At 43.7% G+C, this 14467-nt stretch overlaps 1 protein-coding gene across 5 annotated transcripts in view; it reads right to left on the bottom strand.

Moving 5' to 3' along the window:
* Positions 1 to 8206: 8206 nt before the first annotated feature.
* The window catches only part of LOC129868437 (neural cell adhesion molecule 1-like), a 341207-nt gene continuing 334946 nt past the window's right edge, over positions 8207 to 14467 (bottom strand). For all 5 annotated transcript variants that reach the window (XM_055942410.1, XM_055942408.1, XM_055942409.1 and 2 more), the window contains one exon: positions 8207 to 11729. In XM_055942410.1, the coding sequence (XP_055798385.1) occupies positions 11600 to 11729 (130 nt within the window). In that variant the 3' untranslated portion in view covers positions 8207 to 11599. The remainder of the gene's footprint in view (positions 11730 to 14467) is intronic.

Consider the following 14467-nt stretch of genomic DNA (forward strand, 5'->3'; position numbering starts at 1 on the left):
CTTTTTCCTACCATGTTATTGACTTGTTTATTGTTTACTCCATGTGTAACTCTGTGTTGTTGTCTGTTCACACTGCTATGCTTTATCTTGGCCAGGTCGCAGTTGCAAATGAGAACTTGTTCTCAACTAGCCTACCTGGTTAAATAAAGGTGAAATAAAAAAATAAAAATAAATAAAAGGCCCTAAAAATGGTCAGACTCCAGCCACCCAAGCCATAGACTATTCTCTCTGATACCGATGCACCAAGTTTGGAACCAACAGGATCCTGAGCAGCTTCTACCCCCAAGCTATAAGACTGCTAAATAGTTAATTAAAGCTACAATATGTAATTGTTTGGGGCAACCTGACCAAATTCACATAGAAATGTTTGATATAGATCTGACATTCTCATTCAAAGCATGTCTAAGAAGCGGTAGACCTGTTCTATATAAGCACATTTCTATGCTCCCCTTTCTTAAGTTTAGTTTTTGTGTCTTTTATTTTTGGTTTTGTACAGCAGCTTCAAAACAGCTGAAAATACAATATTTTTGGTTATGGAAAATATATTTCACAGCGGTTTAAATTATACAATGATTCTCTTCACAATGACTGGTTGTTTTGTCACATAAACTGAAATTAGGCAAACTATTAGAATTTTATTAACCAGGAAATGGCGGAGTGATTTCTGCAAATTGCATCTTTAAATAGTTAACCAATAGCTACCCGGAATAACTATATTGACCCTTTTTGCACTAATCGCTTTTGACTCATCACATACGCTGCTGTTACTGTTTATTATCTATCTTGTTGCTACCATGTTGTGCTGCTGCCATGTTGTGTTGCTACCATACTGTGTTGTCATGTGTTGCTGCCATGCTATGTTGTCATCTTAGATCTCTCTTTATGTAGTGTTGTCTGTGATGTGTATTTTGTCCTATATTTTTTATTTAATTTATTTGTATTTTTAATCGCAACCCCCATCCCCGCAGGAGGTCTTTTGCCTTTTGGTGAGCTGTGCTGGTAAATAAGAATTTGTTCTTAACTGACGTGCCTAGTTAAATAAAGGTTAAATAAAAAATATAAAAAAACATCTAGCTACATGTTGAACTTCCATCCTCTCAAGGCAATGTATGAATTTATGGTTGGATCAGAATTGCCGGTATAATCATTAGCAAGAACGGAGGATTAAGTACTTGCTTCTCGCTTTCAACAACCCGGTCGCATTCCGCTTCGCTCCACAGGTAGTATCGCATTTCATTTCATTTCATTACAGTACAACGGTTTGATTTGTTTGATCTTAGCTAGCTACATAGCCGTCTTTGTATCAAAGATAATTTGTGTAGTTTAGAGCAATTATCTAGGTTAGCTAGCCAGCTATTTTCGTCCTTTTAACGTAACGTAACGTAATCAACACTGCTAGCTAGCCAGCTAGCCACCGAATAGCAGCACTGTAGAAACTATTACATTCAACGGAACAACGGAACGACTTGATTAGTGTAGTGTTAGCTAGCTACATAGTTGTCTTTGCTGTCTTTGTATCTAAGATAACTGTGGAGTCTAGAGTAATTTCGGTTAGCTAGCCAGCTATTTTCGTTCGCCGCGCTGCCGTTTTCCTACCTAGTCAACACTGCTAGTCAACACTGCTAACACTGCTAACACTGCTAGCTAGCCAACTTCTACCGAATAGCAGCACTGCAGAAACTAATACATTACAACGGTACGATTTGATTAGTGTAGTGTTAGCTAGCTAGTGTTAGCTAGCTACATAGTTGTCTTTGCTGTCCTTGTATCTAAGACAATTGCGTAGTTTAGACTAATTTCTAGCCAGTTACCGAGGTCACCTAGCCAGCTACACTTTCAAACAAAGTCAACAACGCAGCCACTGCTAGCTAGCCTACCTCAGCAGTACTGTATCGTTTTAATCATTTTAGTCAATAAGATTTTTGCAACGTAAGCTTAACTTTCTGAACATTCGAGACGTGTAGTCCACTTGTCATTCCAATCTCCTTTGCATTAGCGTAGCCTCTTCTGTAGCCAGTCAACTATGTGTCTATCTATCCCTGTTCTCTCCTCTCTGCACAGACCATACAAACGCTTCACACCACGTGGCCGCGGCCACCCTAACCTGGTGGTCCCAGCGCGCACGACCCACGTGGAGTTCCAGGTCTCCGGCAGCCTCTGGAACTGCCGATCTGCGGCCAACAAGGCAGAGTTCATCTCAGCCTATGCTTCCCTCCAGTCCCTCGACTTCTTGGCACTGACGGAAACATGGATCACGACAGATAACACTGCTACTCCTACTGCTCTCTCTTCGTCTGCCCACGTGTTCTCGCACACCCCGAGAGCTTCTGGTCAGCGGGGTGGTGGCACCGGGATCCTCATCTCTCCCAAGTGGTCATTCTCTCTTTCTCCCCTTACCCATCTGTCTATCGCCTCCTTTGAATTCCATGCTGTCACAGTTACCAGCCCTTTCAAGCTTAACATCCTTATCATTTATCACCCTCCAGGTTCCCTCGGAGAGTTCATCAATGAGCTTGATGCCTTGATAAGCTCCTTTCCTGAGGACGGCTCACCTCTCACAGTTCTGGGTGACTTTAACCTCCCCACGTCCACCTTTGACTCATTCCTCTCTGCCTCCTTCTTTCCACTCCTCTCCTCTTTTGGAGGAAAACTCGCCTCCCTGCGGACCTGGCATCCTTTCACTCCCTCCTCTCTACATTTTCCTCTTCTGTCTGCTGCTAAAGCCACTTTCTACCACTCTAAATTCCAAGCATCTGCCTCTAACCCTAGGAAGCTCTTTGCCACCTTCTCCTCCCTCCTGAATCCCCCCCCCTCCTCCCTCTCTGCGGATGACTTCGTCAACCATTTTGAAAAGAAGGTCGACGACATCCGATCCTCGTTTGCTAAGTCAAACGACACCGCTGGTTCTGCTCACACTGCCCTACCCTGTGCTCTGACCTCTTTCTCCCCTCTCTCTCCAGATGAAATCTCGCGTCTTGTGACGGCCGGCCGCCCAACAACCTGCCCGCTTGACCCTATCCCCTCCTCTCTTCTCCAGACCATTTCCGGAGACCTTCTCCCTTACCTCACCTCGCTCATCAACTCATCCTTGACCGCTGGCTACGTCCCTTCCGTCTTCAAGAGAGCGAGAGTTGCACCCCTTCTGAAAAACCCTACACTCGATCCCTCCGATGTCAACAACTACAGACCAGTATCCCTTCTTTCTTTTCTCTCCAAAACTCTTGAACGTGCCGTCCTTGGCCAGCTCTCCTGCTATCTCTCTCAGAATGACCTTCTTGATCCAAATCAGTCAGGTTTCAAGACTAGTCATTCAACTGAGACTGCTCTTCTCTGTATCACGGAGGCGCTCCGCACTGCTAAAGCTAACTCTCTCTCCTCTGCTCTCATCCTTCTAGACCTATCGGCTGCCTTCGATACTGTGAACCATCAGATCCTCCTCTCCACCCTCTCCGAGTTGGGCATCTCCGGCGCGGCCCACGCTTGGATTGCGTCCTACCTGACAGGTCGCTCCTACCAGGTGGCGTGGCGAGAATCTGTCTCCTCACCACGTGCTCTCACCACTGGTGTCCCCCAGGGCTCTGTTCTAGGCCCTCTCCTATTCTCGCTATACACCAAGTCACTTGGCTCTGTCATAACCTCACATGGTCTCTCCTATCACTGCTATGCAGACGACACACAATTAACCGTTCCTGTAGGTTCATGCTCTACAACTTCCGCAGAGTACGACCCTGCCTCACACAGGAAGCGGCGCAGGTCCTAATCCAGGCACTTGTCATCTCCCGTCTGGATTACTGCAACTCGCTGTTGGCTGGGCTCCCTGCCTGTGCCATTAAACCCCTACAACTCATCCAGAACGCCGCAGCCCGTCTGGTGTTCAACCTTCCCAAGTTCTCCCACGTCACCCCGCTCCTCCGCTCCTCCGCTCTCTCCACTGGTTTCCAGTTGAAGCTCGCATCCGCTACAAGACCATGGTGCTTGCCTACGGAGCTGTGAGGGGAACGGCACCTCAGTACCTTCAGGCTCTGATCAGGCCCTACACCCAAACAAGGGCACTGCGTTCATCCACCTCTGGCCTGCTCGCCTCCCTACCACTGAGGAAGTACAGTTCCCGCTCAGCCCAGTCAAAACTGTTCGCTGCTCTGGCAACCCAATGGTGGAACAAACTCCCTCACGACGCCAGGACAGCGGAGTCAATCACCACCTTTCGGAGACACCTGAAACCCCACCTCTTTAAGGAATACCTAGGATAGGATAAAGTAATCCTTCTGACCCCCCCCTTAAAAGATTTAGATGCACTATTGTAAAGTGGCTGTTCCACTGGATATCTTAAGGTGAATGCACCAATTTGTAAGTCGCTCTGGATAAGAGCGTCTGCTAAATGACTTAAATGTAAATGTAATGTAAGTAAAGCCACCGGTCCAAATCCTTATCTCCATCCATGGTTAATTTAGGAAAGGTCCCATTTTAGCTAGCTAGCCACTGGAGGACAACAACACAACGAGATGCAACAATTCAAGCTTTTTCTGTCAATGACGTTTTGCTTTTGCTGTGATTGGTGTGAAGCCAAATCCAAACTGGCTTCCCTTGACACCCTTTTTTGGTGCGCCAGGACCATTCACAGTTAAGTTCAATCAGTTTAGCTCAACACGGATTGGCTATTTTTTAAATAATTTTGTTATCAAGGGAGGCCAAATGCTCGCTGGCATCCCTTGCATTCAATGCTATGGGCAGCAACAATTTCATACTCTTTTTGACCAGACAGCATCAGATACACAGAGACAGAGGGGCGCTGTTTCGCTCACTCAGATGCTTTCTCCGGGGACATACATTCAGCCTCTTGTGAATTGAAGGAAAATTATAAAACGCAGAGAGACTAAAGATAAATTAGTTTAGATGTTTTTTCTTTGTCAATTGTTTGGCAGGGTCCCATGTTGCTCAGTTGGTAGACCATGGCGCTTGCAACACCAGGGTTGTGGGTTCAATTCCCAATTAGAACCAGTTTGAAAACGTATGCGCTCATTCTGGATAAGAGTGTCTGCTAAATGACAAAAATCAAATGAATACATCCCACTTCTGAGTGATGACATTGACATTGTAGAGGTGCTGGGGGGAGGGGTCAAGAGACAGGAGTGGTCCACTGTGTTGTGAAATCTCAACCAACCACAGTAGGCACCACATCCCTCCAGGGGCTTCTTGCAGTGCCTGGCCTGCTAGTGCAGTTTATTTTTGTCAGTGAAACAATTAAAATATATATATATATACTGCATAGCGCAAGTGATGTGTGGTTATGAAAACTCATATCAGACTGAAATGTTTTTTTTGTTGGTACCATCAAAAGGTTTGGGGCTGGACCAAAAACATCTGTGGCTGAAGCCCAAGAAGACCATAACTAATGACACCACTGTAAATGGATATATAAACAATTACACACCAACCTGTCTTTGGTCTTCATTAAACGTAGTGTAACTTCAGTCTGGTTGCTTCAGTCTGGTTTTAGACCCCATCATAGCACTGAGACTGCACTTGTGAAGGTGGTAAATGACCTTTTAATGGCGTCAGACCGAGGCTCTGCATCTGTCCTCGTGCTACTAGACCTTAGTGCTGCCTTTGATACCATCAATCACCACATTCTTTTGGAGAGATTGGAAACCCAAATTGGTCTACACGGACAAGATCTGGCCTGGTTTAGATCTTATCTGTCGGAAAAGATATCAGTTTGTCTCTGTGAATGGTTTGTCCTCTGACAAATCAACTGTACATTTCGGTGTTCCTCAAGGTTCCGTTTTAGGACCGCTATTGTTTTCACTATATGTTTTACCTCTTGGGGATGTCATTCGAAAACATAATGTTAACTTTCACTGCTATGCGGATGACACACAGCTGTACATTTCAATGAAACATGGTGAAGCCCCAAAATTGCCCTCGCTAGAAGCCTGTGTTACAGACATAAGGAAGTGGATGGCTGAAAACGTTCTACTTTTAAACTCGGACAAAACAGAGATGCTTGTTCTAGGTCCCAAGAAACAAAGAGATCTTCTGTTGAATCTGACAATTAATCTTGATGGTTGTAAAGTCGTCTCAAATAAAACTGTGAAGGACCTCGGAATTACTCTGGACCCTGATCTCTCTTTTGACGAACATATCAAGACTGTTTCAATGATAGCTTTTTTCCATCTACGTAACATTGCAAAAATCTGAAATTTTCTGCCAAAAATTATGCAGAAATATTAATCCATGCTTTTGTTACTTCTAGATTAGACTACTGCAATGCTCTACTTTCCGGCTACCCGGATAAAGCACTAAATAAACTTCAGTTAGTGCTAAATACGGCTGCTAGAATCCTGACCAAAAATTTGATCATATTACTCAAGTGCTAGCCTCCCTACACTGGCTTCCTGTTAAGGCAAGGGCTGATTTCAAGGTTTTACTGCTAACCTACAAAGCATTACATGGGCTTGCTCCTACCTATCTTTCCGAGTTGGTCCTGCCGTACATACCTACACGTACGCTACGGTCACAAGACGCAGGCCTCTTAATTGTCCCTAGAATTTCTAAGCAAACAGCTGGAGGCAGGGCTTTCTCCTATACATCTCCATTTTTATGGAATGGTCTGCCTACCCATGTGAGAGACGCAGACTCGGTCTCAACCTTTAAGTCTTTACTGAAGACTCATCTCTTCAGTAGGTCATATGATTGAGTGTAGTCTGGCCCAGGAGTGTGAAGGTGAACGGAAAGGCTCTGGAGCAACGAACCACCCTTGCTGTCTCTGCCTGGCCGGTTCCCCTCTCTCCACTGGGATTCTCTACCTCTAATCCTATTACAGGGGCTGAGTCACTGGCTTACTGGTGCTCTTTCATGCCGTCACTAGGAGGGGTGTGTCACTTGAGTGGGTTGAGTCACTGACGTGATCTTCCTGTCTGGGTTGGCGCCCCGGCGGAAATCTTTGTGGGCTATACTCGGCCTTGTCTCAGGATGGTAAGTTGGTGGTTGAAGATATCCCTCTAGTGGTGTGGGGGCTGTGCTTTGACAAAGTGGGTGGGGTTATATCCTTCCTGTTTGGCCCTGTCCGGGGGTATCATCGGATGGGGCCACAGTGTCTCCTGACCCCTCCTGTTTCAGCCTCCAGTATTTATGCTGCAGTAGTTTATGTGTCGGGGGCTAGGGTCAGTTTGTTATATCTGGAGTACTTCTCCTGTCTTATCCGGTGTCCTGTGTGAATTTAAGTATGCTCTCTCTAATTCTCTCTTTCTCTCTTGCTTTCTCTCTCTCGGAGGACCTGAGCCCTAGGACCATGCCTCAGGACGACCTGGCATGATGACTCCTTGCTGTCCCCAGTCCACCTGGCCGTGCTGCTGCTCCAGTTTCAACTGTTCTGCCTGCGGCTATGGAACCCTGACCTGTTCACCGGACGTGCTACCTGTCCCAGACCTGCTGTTTTCAATTCTCTAGAGACCGCAGGAGCAGTAGAGATACTCTTAATGATCGGCTATGAAAAGCCAACTGACATTTACTCTTGAGGTGCTGGCATGCTGCACCCTCGACAACTACTGTGATTATTATTATTTGACCATGCTGGTCATTTATGAACATTTGAACATCTTGGCCATGTTCTGTTATAATCTTCACCCGGCACAGCCAGAAGAGGACTGGCCACCCCTCATAGCCTGGTTCCTCTCTAGGTTTCTTCCTAGGTTTTGGCCTTTCTAGGGAGTTTTTCCTAGCCACCGTGCTTCTACACCTGCATTGCTTGCTGTTAGGGGTTTTAGGCTGGGTTTCTGTACAGCACTTTGAGATATCAGCTGATGTACGAAGGGCTATATAAATACATTTGATTTGATTTAACTATACCACCATCTAGAGTTGTAATCCTCAGAAGCAAAAGGCCTCTGTGGTTGTATTGTATGGGAAATTTATGGTTGTCTGTGCTACAGCCATGCAGTCATTGGTTACAGCATATTCTAACAATTAATCATGAATGACAATCATTTACTCAGGTTTGAGCGTAGCAGTGTATTTAAAGCCCATTGTTGTTTACTTACAGTCTTTGAGCTACAAAGTGACTGAGTAAACCCTGAGAACAACAACAGATTCCAGCAAATTTGAGCAGTCACTGAACATTTAATTACATTTTTTTGGTAAACAAAGTTTCTTCATTCATCGTATCCAAATTTCAAACAAGCGCTACAAACTACACTACAAACTACCATAAAATATATATTTTTTATTGACACTATTACTGAAGTCATGAGCAACAAAACTTCCAACAAAACATCTTCAGAATACTTTATTCGAGTGGCTTCTTCTTGTCATTGTTGTGGCTAAGTAAACGTCAATTACGCAATGATTTTTTTCTTTAACTTTATTGAACACAATTTCTGACAGAATGCAAAGTCAAAATGTTTTTTCGGTTAGTACTCAGTATTTACACCAGTGACAGTGGAAAGAGAGGTGGTACCAATGTTTCACTTAGTAAAAATCTGTATATAAGAGAGAAGGCCCCCAAAAGCAAGGAATGGTGGGTAGGAATAAATGGAAGTTACTGGGAAAGGTCTTGGTATGGAGGGACAAGGCCTCTATCTGACTGAAAATGAATCATTACAGACTTTGTTTGGCTATCGGAGTAAGAGACTTCAAAGCATGTTGGAATAGCTGGGCAGCGTTCAGCAGGACACAACGCTTACCAGCGTTTAGATAGGTATTTTTCTTCTACATCATACATTTCTATCTCGTAGGGCCTACACATTAGAAATCACGTCAGCTCTAGCAATGGCATTTCTATCTGCAATGTTCCACAGTGTTTTCTTACTGAATATGGCCCTAGTCTCCATTCAAACACTTGAAAAACACTTTTATACTTCCTCTATTCCTTGAAATAGTCTGGCATGATTGGTGAGGTGAAAGCAATATGATGACACCTCACTTTCACCAAGCCAACTGTGTCAGGTAAGTGGTCATTTTCAGGAAGTGAGGAAGTCAGAGAAAGAGTGTTTTCCCTTCTTACTGAACTTTCAACTAAATAAATGTATAGCATTTTTTGTTCCCTGACTTTCCTGAAATAAGTTCCATGGCACGGTGCACTGGTGAACATTTTCATGTAAACGTATATAGAAATTGGTCCCACATTATAATTGCATTTGAAAATACAGGTCAAAAGCCACAGCAGTCTCCAGCTTTTTTGGGGACAAGAGAAACCCAAAATGTTTTTTTAAAATACATAATCGTTAGGTATGGTTTATACACATTAAATCAGAAACAGTGTCATTTTGACACACCTACCCCTTTAGATTACATAACCTTGTGGAGTAAAAGCACTTGATGTCTATTTTGAATAAAACTAAAAGTTTGGAACAGACAACAGTTTATACACTTCAAAATATCAATGTACAACAGATAAAGCCTTGGTCAATTCCTATTTCAGGAACTTTTCAGTGCTGCCACACCAATGAAATCCATCTAAATCCAAGATAAAAGTACATTGCATGCTTGTTTCAGGTCAAGAAAAAACACATTTTACCTTCATTGCTGGATGCTCGGTTTTGAGGATAAACCGTGAGCACTACAAGTAATTTGAGCCAATTGAGATCGGAAGTATTTAATAATGTCCAAGGTCATGTGTTTGTTTGAAACTTAACTCTTGGTGTAGTTATCATGAGTTAATCATTGGAATGAATGGTGTTTTTCCTTGTTTGCTTGGGGATGAAATTGTGTTTTGCATTAGTCACATGGAGAAATAGTGAATGAGGAGCCATGTGAAAACAATGTGGACACAACCTACCACCTCCATATTCAATAACACAATGACATAGCCGTTTAGTATTGTTTTCACACTTTACAAATCAGTTACATTGTCAGAACTCTTCCTGTGTTTTCCTTGGACTGTTCAGAAAAGGCATGGCGATGGACAGAACTATTAGGATGTGAAACCTTACGCCGTCGCCTCCTAGAGGTGGAATAGGCAGACACTGAGCAGGATGGAACGCATGTCGCCATTTTGACATGTTTCAGAAGGCACCATCTCCTTATTGTCTTTTTGATATTGTCATTGTCTATTTGCTCGTTGCTGACAACTTTTTTGTCGTCTGTACTATTAGCTATACCTTTCATAACCAAACTATGCATATGTTTTTTATTCTATGACAAAGAACACATTGTATTCACACTAGGATATTCACGCATTCACAGTGCACAAGCTTGCAGTCTAAAGTATGAGAAACACTGTACAAAAAGTTCAGATTGAATATTTGTTTCGATTTTCCCAAATCCACACTGGAGTACTATGGCTTAAATAAGAAATGAATAAATCTGGCCACTAAATGTGTTTATATGCTTAAAAATATGCTTAAAAACACAACACCAACTTTTTTTCTTCCCTTACATTTTGAGATGAGGCCCAATCACTAAATTGGAAGTGCTGTTCGCAACAGGCACAGTAATCTGAATTTATGGGACAAAGCCATCAAACAGGAGAATAAACAGGACTGTTTCTAGGCTATTTTAAGGGCTTCTGTTCGTACATTAAACTGCTACCACTCATATCCGGCCTTTGATTACATCATTCTCCCGTAAGTCAAGATGGTGGGCCGTGCAACTCTGTATGCCCGTCACTCCCTGTGAGCCCTTGGGACCTGCAACATTTTCGGGATTAAAGGTGATCCCTGAAACCCTTGGAGTGTGGTACAGGTCCAAAGCGCTTCTAATAGAAGACTTAATGACAAATATATAGAGGTATGTGTGTGTGAGAGAGAAAGTGTGTGTTCTTGCCAAATTAAAACCAAAGCAAATTAACCAAAAAATGGAATCTTAGAGTCAATAAATTGCGTAATTTCTGTGGAATGAAACATTGTCTTTCTGCGGTGTCTTCTTTTGTTTTGTTGTGTCTACACAATCTTAGGATAGAGTTAACAGTGTAAACATTCAAGAATGAAAAGAAAACAAAAAAAGACAAGAACATATGGGAAAAATATTTTTCCGCAAAGTAGACATGCTAATGCTAATCTCTAGCTCTCGAAAATTATACATGAAAAATAAAGATACAATAAAAGGCAGTTACTTTTGCACATGATTTAAACATGACAAACATTAAAAACGTACTCATAATCCATTAGCAGTGAAAATATTGATGGCAATACTGCATAACAAAGTGAAAACATAACTGGAAATAGTGTGTGGATAAGGTGTTGATTTATATGTGCACATCATAAAGGCATGGTTCTGAAATAAAGCTACAATCCCCCATGGTTATCTATGCCAACTGATATTTAGCTTCTGTCCTATTTAAAAGACTGGTACAAGGACAAAGAGAGTGAACTAGAGGAAAGGATGTTCCTTCTTCCCGTGAACAAAGAGAGAAAATTACAAAAGGAATAAGAGATAAAGAAAGAAAGAAAAACTAAGGCATGTGCATGATGTCTTATTCCCAATCTACATGTCTAACAAACTCATCTTTTGTTTGGAAAACTAATAGAAGACACTGAAGAAAGAGACCCTTTTTAAAATTTTATTTTTTAGCTTTTTGTCATTTGATGGAGTGGTGTTTGACGTTTTCCTCTGGACTGTCGTGAACCCTCCCCTGATCCCTCCTCCCTTCTTGCGGTCGGGATCATGCTTTGCTCTCGTTGCCGTTTGTCTCAGCAGCTTCATTGGGGACGGTCTTCACCTCGGTCGGGGCTTTCTTCACCTCTGTCTCCATCTCTGGCACTTTACTTTTATCTTCTGTCATGATTTTCCCGCTGGAGAGAACCACACAGAGGAGAGAGAGGGATGAATACACAATCTCTTGTAGCACACAACTGTCTGTTCTAAGCTGCCTTTTGTCTTCAAAAAATAGGTAAAATAATTGCTTGATGTTTTTCTGGGAATTTGTATCCCCTGGAACCAAACGTGTTTCACACATAACAGGATATGCTCTGCTATCCTATCCTGACATCAAAGACAGCCACACGGATGTCACAGACATTTCATGGGAGAATGCATGGTGATTTGGGAAATGACAGAGCAGAGATACAGTACATGAGGGAATGGCACACAAACAGAATATCAATACAATTGTGAGAGGAGATACAGTTGGTCTGAATTGAAGGAGGAGCAAATGATGAATGAGTAGAACAGAGAATGGAGAGGAATCTTCCCACATTAAGTCACTGACTGTACTACAAAACATCCACTTCAAGACTGCAACAAAATGATGGCACTGATTACTATAGTTCATTCTCTCCAAAAGTGCAGTAAAGTACAATAGCTTTGTGACAGGGTCAGACATTTTTGCCTAGTCATGCAATTTCACAAATGGCTTTAGATCGCACTTTGATAATTCAATGAAATGGAGTCAAACTTGTATCTCATCAGATATGACAGATCAGGGTAGTGCACTTCTCATCAAATTGCTTTCACCCTATGATTAGTCAGGGGTTAGTTTGTATTGATTGCCTGTCCAAAGAAAAGACTCTTCTGATCCTGTATCTGTGAGTCCAATCATAACGGCTAATGAATGATCAAAATGGGTCAAGCCGTAGAGCTGAGAATCCTGAAGTGACTTGGAGTGAGTCTTAATTGGTGCGGTGTGCTTCAGTTTACCTATGCTTTTCACAAACCTCTTCCACTGTCTCTTTTATGTTCAACGATATTCTTCAAACACTTCAGGTGACGAATAACGGCTATGGACTAGATAGTAAGGATGGACTTGTCACCTGGGTCTCTCTCTGGTAGTAACTAAGCCTGAGGACTCCCAGGCTATCTGAGTAGTATGGTACTGGTCTTCTGTATGGCAAAGAACCATGTTGGTGAATTTCACCTACCATGGCATTGTATCATACCTGGGAAACCATGTATTCTACTACCAGAGAACCCCCTTAATGAAAAGCCCATGTATATAGGGGCACAGTGACAGAGAAAACAAGGAAGTGGGGTGAGTGCTGATAAAGACCCGAGTCTCTCCGGTCTCCTCCGTTAGCGACAGAGAGTCATATGTGGGTCATTGTGGCGGCCTCAAAGCGGAAAAGGTATTTCGCTACTATCTACAATATCTACACAATCCGCCTGGTGGACTGGGCTTTGTTGGAGTCCACTGGGATCTGGCTCCTACTGTCAGCTAGACTCCACAACAGGTATCTGATCCCAGAGATTTGGGTTTGATTACGACAGCATCAGACCTTCCATTACCTTGTCCACAATAACCCTCTCTGGGAGGACTGCTGCTGCTGGGCACAATGGGTGACTGCCCGGCCGGCCATGCAGGGGGTGTATTCAACAACACCACCCAACACCTTGTGGCTCAGCGGGCATCAGTTGCATCCGTGAAAAGGCACTTTCCTCTTTGGCGGTGTCAGGGCCAAAGCACTCTGCCGGCTGCAGTTAAAGAGTGGAAAACCGCAGGCAATCTTCAACCTGACAAGGACAGGACTATTGCGGTGGACATTTTGTGACCTCAGGGGTGGCGTTCTCTGTCAGAGTTCTGGTGCTGTATCACCCTGAGGTTAAATTTATCAGAGCAGCGATAAAACTACCAGGTTGGCTGACGGGGGAAAAAGTCACAAGGTCATTTATCTCAGCACTGGCTGACTTTGGCAGTAGATAGTAGAACAGGAATGGTATCAACAGGGACAAAACTAAAGTTGCCGTAGGAAAACAAAATCAGCTCAGCATACCGTCAGGACAGGACCACCCAAGCAAATGGTAAGTCGGCCTAATTAACTGCTAGACAATGCAGATAAACTGGGAGCCTAAAAGGCTTTTCTCCATGAATCCTGCTATGGTGGCATACTGTAAATGTAGCTAATTATGGTAACAGCCTTGGACGGCTATTAAAGTGTGGCGTTGTTATTGCCTGGAGGAAAAACTGACCAGCCTGAGCTTGGCCAGGGCAGGGGAAACTAGGCTAGGCTGGTCTGGACTAGCAGGAGAGTGGGAGGGGAAAATGAGGCACCTTATTCCACATGCAACACCATAAGTCTCACTAATAATGTTGAACCAACTGGCAAGTGTCTTCACTGACATTTTCAACCTCTCCCTGGCCAAGTCTAATACCTACATGTTTCAAGCAGACCACCATAGTCCCTGTGCCCAAGGAAGCAAAGGTAACCTGCCTAAATGATTACCGCTCCGTAGCACTCACGTCGGTAGACATGAAGTGCTTTGAAAGGCTGGTCATGGCTCACATCAACACCATCATGCCAGAAACCCTAGACCCCCCCACCAATTTGCACACTGCCCAAACAAACGCAATCTCAATCGCACTCCACACTGCCGTTTCCCACCTGGACAAAAGGAACCCCTATGTGAGAATGCTGTTCATTGACTACAGGTTAGCGTTCAACACCATAGTGTCCACAAAGCTCCTCACTAAGCTAAGGACCCTGGGACTAAACACCTCCCTCTGCAACTGGATCCTGGACTTCCTGAAGATCCGCCCCCAAGTGGTAAGGGTAGGCTACAACACATCTGCCATGCTGATCGTTAACACGGGGGTCCC

Source organism: Salvelinus fontinalis, chromosome 13 (assembly GCF_029448725.1).
Source record: "Salvelinus fontinalis isolate EN_2023a chromosome 13, ASM2944872v1, whole genome shotgun sequence".
Taxonomy (NCBI): domain Eukaryota; kingdom Metazoa; phylum Chordata; class Actinopteri; order Salmoniformes; family Salmonidae; genus Salvelinus; species Salvelinus fontinalis.